The sequence below is a fragment of the Lineus longissimus genome, chromosome 17 (assembly GCF_910592395.1).
Source record: "Lineus longissimus chromosome 17, tnLinLong1.2, whole genome shotgun sequence".
NCBI lineage: Eukaryota > Metazoa > Nemertea > Pilidiophora > Heteronemertea > Lineidae > Lineus > Lineus longissimus.
Window position 1 is genome coordinate 12,667,951 of NC_088324.1, and position 7,334 is coordinate 12,675,284.

The 7,334-nt window shown below is 42.6% G+C and overlaps 1 protein-coding gene across 1 annotated transcript; it reads left to right on the plus strand.

Annotated features, from left to right (window-relative positions):
- The first annotated feature begins 3,694 nt into the window (after positions 1-3,694).
- On the plus strand, positions 3,695-6,212 carry LOC135501397 (E3 ubiquitin-protein ligase PPP1R11-like). The gene is made up of 4 exons (XM_064793505.1): positions 3,695-3,885; positions 4,452-4,563; positions 4,775-4,906; positions 5,226-6,212. The coding sequence occupies exons 1-4, from the start codon at positions 3,808-3,810 to the stop codon at positions 5,264-5,266; spliced, it is 363 nt and encodes a 120-aa protein (XP_064649575.1). The 5' UTR covers positions 3,695-3,807; the 3' UTR covers positions 5,267-6,212.
- Positions 6,213-7,334: the final 1,122 nt, after the last annotated feature.

Consider the following 7,334-nt stretch of genomic DNA (forward strand, 5'->3'; position numbering starts at 1 on the left):
ATCTGGTGTGGAGCCACCAAGGTAGCCTCTGAGATCCCTGACAGTTGATTTCACAAGTTTACATGGAATTGTCTCCATTTTCAGCCTTTTGTAGGCTTCATACCGGTGACATCCACCAAAGGAATAAAAATAGTCTCCTCCTTCTCTACCAGTTATCCAAAGAACATCAATTGGAGGGACATCTCTTCTTGTGGATGGATTCTGGAAAAGATTTACAGAGAATCAGCCCATTGAAATGTCAACTGTGTTAGCGCCTTCAGATTTCACTGAAAGGAACCACCAAGAATAAATAAAGACTGTGATATTCTTACTAGTGAATGCCGCACATAGTCATGATGAGGAATATTGCAGCACATATGATATAACAGGCCAACAAGGTAATGTCGAAGAATGCATAATGACTGGAATATTTACCTCTATAGTTTCCATTAAAGACTTGACCTTTTCTTCATTCACCTCTGGGACTAAGGGTCGTATCAAGACAGCGATGGGCACATCATGGACTTCTGTAATATGTCCTGCTTGGACAGTTAGATCTTCTGGCTTGGTCCAATCTTCCTTTGGTGTGTTTTGATCATCCATTTTTTTACCTGACGAGCAATATCCCTGGTGTGAGATTATGGCACAATGTTTGAATGAATGTAGAAACGGTCTCAATGATTTCCATTCACAGCAGTCCTGTCCGGTGTTGATTCGTGGCTTAAAATTTGAAGCTGAAACTGTCCTGCAAAACTGTAATGTGGCCAATCCTGTAAAACTTGATTTGGTACTAAATCGACTTAGCTGTGTTACTGCCCCAAGCACCAATGGAACCAAGACAGTCTTGAAATGTGTGATAGGGAGCTCTTAAGCGAGCTTTATGGTTAAGGGTCGAATGTGTGTGTGTATACCGTCAACGAAAAAAACTTGACCCGGTTGACCGGAACCAGAAAACCTCTGCAACCAGGTGACATTTTTGCACGCGAATCGTATACGCTAATGCACAGCAATTTACCTGGGGAGAGATTTTCTTTTTCCAAACAATTCAGCGGGACGCTACGATGTTTACGCAGAGAAGCCGCTGTTCGGTTGAAGATTTCGTCAAAACAGGGCCGAATCAAAGTGTAACGATACCCTGGGGCGAATCGAAATGCATTAAACAACAAGCTGCATCGCTGCCAGAGATTATTTTTCTCTTTCCGCGACGAAATCGTGCTTTGAACTGGCAAAATTCCGCAAAAGATTTTCCGTCTGCTAACTTTTCCGTAGTTTCAAGCGCACCAACATGATCGGTCCGGGGCTGCCCGTTTCGACGACGATTTCGTCAATATCATGGGGTGTGACAATATGTCAACGGTCTGGTTCCATTAATAATGCAATAATCTTGAAAGTACATTGGTCTCAATGTCTATTTCCCCGTTTCCATGTCAAAATCCTACCGTGAAACCTGAAACCACTCGTCCACAACACTGGCCATTTTAATTTTCCGTAGAAAGCGCATGCGCACTTAACTCAAACGCACGCGCTACCCTCAGGTCTCACAAGCCGGTGCGGAGGCCAGGCCTACCTGCCTCCAAAAATGACGCAACGTCATTTCATGCATACCCCTGTTCCAGCGGCTGTAGACTTGGCAGTACGTTACTCTCACACAAACCAATACATTTCTGAATAGCATGTCTCTTGTATTGTAGAATACATCTGACCAAGTTTGACCAAGTGATCAGGTGTTAATCTTGAAGTTATAAGGCATAGAGGTGAAATTTTTTCAAATTTGCGTTATACAGGGTGTCTCATGCATTGTGCTACATCAGTCTATGCATGACTGTATGTCTAGGCGACGTTGGTCTTTTTGAATTAGAATATAAATCTTAATTACACTTGGGTCTTGGGATCATTATGCTTATCTCCGGGCAAAAATACCTATCCTTCTCCTGTTGTGTTTAGTTTCCCACATTCTCCCCACTTATTTTCTATACTGCGACAGCGTCTATTGGGTCAACTGCCATGATGGCATCATCCTAACTATATCCCCCCTCTCCCACCCACCAACTACTCGCCATCAATCATTGACATTGTGTGCTAGCCAACTGCTTCTTCGGTAAACTGCCATGATGGCATCATCCTAACTATATAACCCCCCCCCCCCCCACCGAGTCTTCTCGCTCACCAGCCCTATTAACGAAGAGCTCCCTATCAAGGCATGAGCCTTCCTCATATTAGGGAGCTCTTAAGCGAGCTTTATGGTTAAGGGTCGAATGTGTGCGTGTATACCGTCAACGAAAAAAACTTGACCCGCTTGACCGGAACCAGAAAACCTCTGCACCCAGGTGACATTTTTGCACGCGAATCGTATACGCTAATGCACAGCAATTTACCTGGGGAGAGATTTTCTTTTTCCAAACAATTCAGCGGGACGCTGCGATGTTTACGCGGAGAAGCCGCTGTTCGGTTGAAGATTTCGTCAAAACAGGGCCGAATCAAAGTGTGACGATACCCTGGGGCGAATCGAAATGCATTAAACAACAATCTGCATCGCTGCCAGAGATCATTTTTCTCTTTCCGCGAAGAAATCGTGCTTTGAACTGGCAAAATTCCGCAAAAGATTTTCCGTCTGCTAACTTTTCCGTAGTTTCAAGCGCACCAACATGATCGGTCCGGGGCTGCCCGTTTCGACGACGATTTCGTCAATATCATGGGGTGTGACAATATGTCAACGGTCTGGTTCCATTAATAATGCAATAATCTTGAAAGTACATTGGTCTCAATGTCTATTTCCCCGTTTCCATGTCAAAATCCTACCGTGAAACCTGAAACCACTCGTCCACAACACTGGCCATTTTAATTTTCCGTAGAAAGCGCATGCGCACTTAACTCAAACGCACGCGCTACCCTCAGGTCTCACAAGCCGGTGCGGAGGCCAGGCCTACCTGCCGCCAAAAATGACGCGACGTCATTTCATGCATACCCCTGTTCCAGCGGCTGTAGACTTGGCAGTACGTTACTCTCACACAAACCAATACATTTCTGAATAGCATGTCTCTTGTATTGTAGAATACATCTGACCAAGTTTGACCAAGTGATCAGGTGTTAATCTTGAAGTTATAAGGCATACAGGTGAAATTTTTTCAAGTTTGCGTTATACAGGGTGTCTCATGCATTGTGCTACATCAGTCTATGCATGACTGTATGTCTAGGCGACGTTGGTCTTTTTGAATTAGAATATAAATCTTAATTACACTTGGGTCTTGGGATCATTATGCTTATCTCCGGGCAAAAATACCTATCCTTCTCCTGTTGTGTTTAGTTTCCCACATTCTCCCCACTTATTTTCTATACTGCGACAGCGTCTATTGGGTCAACTGCCATGATGGCATCATCCTAACTATATCCCCCCTCTCCCACCCACCAACTACTCGCCATCAATCATTGACATTGTGTGCTAGCCAACTGCTTCTTCGGTAAACTGCCATGATGGCATCATCCTAACTATATAACCCCCCCCCCCCCACCGAGTCTTCTCGCTCACCAGCCCTATTAACGAAGAGCTCCCTATCAAGGCCTGAGCCTTCCTCATATTATGTCTTATTAGATAACCCATATGGCCTCAGAATGCGTTGAAATGCCTGACAATTGGAGTGAAGTGTCTTGAGCACGAACCCGGAAGTAATTCCCTAAATTCACCACTTAATTCACACTCGGCGCCCCATAACCCATTTCTATGCTGTACATCGACGCTAGATGGCGCAGCAAGAATGGTCTTAATTTCGTTTGCGCATAATGCATAATTTCTGCTCTATAAACCCTTGATTGTTATCTGATTGATAGTGTATGTTAATTAATATGGCTGCTGCAAGAGCGAAAGAACCTCGAACAACTACAGTCAGTGAAACTGTCACCAGGGATGGAGTAAGTTGGTCTTCAAATTTGGTTGTCAATCAGTCGACACACGCACATACAATACATGACATACACACAATACAAATCAACGCACATACACACGCAACACTTTCTCATCTGTTACGAACAGTGCAGTACACATGGTACAGCTGCCCCCCAGTAGTAAATAACTTTGTAGTATACTTATCTGTACTCAAACTTGCAAAGACATGTTCTGTAGTATTATTAGGCTTGATTGCAGAATGGACCTTTTCGAAGGAGTTTGTTTTGGGCCCTGATCAGCCCAGCTTGTGGGTTTATTCAGGGCATAAACTCTGTCGATAGTGCAAATGTTGGCCGGAGCTTCCGGATGCTGGAACAAAGGTTCATCACACTCACCACAGAGAGTAGTTTCTGACATTATCCGAAATGCGGCTTGGGCCTCCTGATGTTTTCGAGTAGGCCTATGTGCATCTGTTTTGTTTGGGCTCTGATTGGTCTTTGTCGAAAAGTCCTCCCTGCCCTGACAAATGCTTACCTTTTCTCCGCATATTCATAACATTCAATAGTATTTTATCCCACTTTCACAATTTCAGGAGGAGAACCCAACATTGGTGTTACGATTAAAGAAACCCAAAAATGATAGAAAAGTATCATGGACAGAGGGCACAGTTGATAACGAGATGATGAATAAGAAGAAATCTAAATGTAAGTGGGAATAAAAACAAGAGCAAGACCTTTTTTTAGTGTTTGTAGAATATTGAACACTAAGGATTTATATAGTTTAATGTATATATATGCACATGGTGTAGTTGCTGCTGTGGACTAGAATATATCGGGAAACTTTCGTGTCGGAAATTTTTCGAATTCCCCTGGCAAAGGCTCTTTGGAAGTTACAGTGTTTTTCTTTACACCCCAGGTTGCTGTATCTATGAGAAACCAAAGATGTTTGGAGAAAGCTCAGATGAAGATGATGATGATTGTACAGGCAATTGCCATGGTCACAAGAAAAAGTGCTACAGACATGATTTACCCAATGGAGAAGGCACAAGTAAGACATTAATGGCCTGGTAGTTTCAGTCTGATGAGTCAGCTAAGAAAATAATGGACTTCTCTCTGACATTGGTTTCAAACAGTACAACTACATGTAAAGGAGACAAAGTCATAGTATAGCAGTACTTGATCAAAAATGGTCACCACCATGGCGCTTATCTCATAGTCAATACAGAATCGGATTTTATTTTGCACCTTTACCGAACAATAAAACAATGACCATGATAGTATGCAGCTATACTAATACACATTATGATTAACCTCTCTCGCTGATGCTCAAGATATTTTTTGTTAACGCTCTCTATTTTCTTTAACAGGTGGTGATGGCAGTAGTCCGGGTGAATCCGCACAGAGCTGAGTGGAACTTTTTCAAGATCTTGTAGCAATGTGATATCAGTGTGTTAGCCCTCAATGTGATAAACTGTAGACCATGGCTGTAATGCTGGAAAGTATGCTTCAGTGACTTTATTGATTCCGCTTAAGTGTCTTGAAGGAGTTAATTTTCTAGAGAAAGAAATCTGGTAGGGAATTGACGTAACTAAATGAAGCCAGGCACATCCAGGCTTATAACAGTCTATTAGGGGATGGATTTGCTACTTAAGTAGTGTGTTCACAGTAAATTAATGAAAGGATTCATTTATTGGTAAGTGAATTGGCAGTAGGACTAGGTGTCTCAGGACTTCTAAGCTGTATTTATTTATGTACGAGAGGTAAGGTAAAGTGGTACAATTATGGCCACAGTACAATATGTTATAGCCCTTTAGTCACAGTGTAAAAAAGAAATTGTAGTACACATTGCATGCACAATAAGGCCTTTAATTGTACTGTGGCTTTAATTGTACCACCTTTGCTTATTTGGCCTTTGTGTTTATTCTGTGTACTCTGAATCAACCAATTTAACCGTGAACAAAGTTATCAGAGGAGTGACCATTATAATTCTTGACAACTGCAGTGATTTATAAATTGCCGGGAAGGGAAGGAAACTTTACCGGTAGATCAATTCTTTTGAAATGTCGGACAATACAGTCTTCAGCCACATCACAATGGTCTCTCAGCTGACCAGTGGTTAAAAATCTGTTCATCATAGATTGAGCAATTTATTGATGATGTATTGTGTCTTTTTTTAAATGTCCGACATTTCTGATCGACTTGAATGAATTTATTGAAAATGTACCAATTGATTTGCTTGCTTTTTGAACCTTGATAAAAAACCCTGTATTTATGTATGTATGTAATGTTGCTGTGTAAATAAATTGTAAATGTTGAAATGGATAAAGCAAATTTTGTACATAATATCCACACAATATATCTTGACTTGTTCTTGTGTTGTGGTCTCATCATCAATTTGTTGTTGTGAAGATGAAGGAGGAATATTGTGCCCCCATCTTTGAATGCCTTTACATGTGACTCGTTTACCTTTTACGAAATGGAAAAGTCAGAAAGTCAGGTTGTGACTTTGTCCTTCATTTACCTCCCAGTTATTTCATATCTCTCTCATCATGCTGTCAACACGGTGGAGCAGCCAGGACCGATTCAGCCTGGCTGTGACTGTCTCATCTCTCTCACCATGTTGACAACTTGGCAGAGCAGCCAACAAGCCTGATGTGGCCTGGTTGTGACATTTGGACTGGCTGTGACCGTCTCATCTCTCTCACCATATTATCAACACGGTGGAGCAGCCAGGACTGAGTCGGCCTGGGTGTGACAGCCTCATCTCTCTCACCATGTTGACAACTTGGCAGAGCAACCAAGACTGATTTGGCCTGGCTGTGACTGTCTCATCTCTCTCATCATGTTGTCAGCACGGTGGAGCAGCCAGGACTGTCAAACAGTTGTGTGAGCTCACAAGAGCTTGCAACACATATGTAGTAAGATTGTCACAGCTGAGGATAGTGGCCAGTGAGCATGGGCTAGCCCCAAAACGTCACATTGTGACTTGGTACTTAATTTACCTTTTAAAACAGTTAGGTTGTGACTTAATCTTTTTAAATTCCTCTTTTTTCCCCTTGATCGTGCCTACTTGCAGTCTGGTTTGCTTTTCTTTGAGAACTAGCAGGCACTGCTTTTCCAATCTTGACCCACGAGTTTTTGGCTCGAATATAGGCTGCTGGGGACTTCATATCACAGCCTGCTTTGGAAAAATACCTCTGGGAGTTCAGTATGGTTTTTCCCATCAGAGTGAAGACCAAAAGTTGTGACCCCGTCCTGTGAGCTGTTACAACCTTTTTATCATTCCCCTGTTCTCTATCAGACAAATGAGGTTGATTCGCAGGTCATTAACTGGTACTAGTAGTAGTCTAGCATAGCCTAGCTGGAGTGTTCCCATGGTCAGCCCAGTCCCCCAACCCAAGCTGGGTCCTTCCTCCATATAATAGTTTGTGCTGTTGACAGAGAGACACTCATTCACAGACTACATGCCATAATAC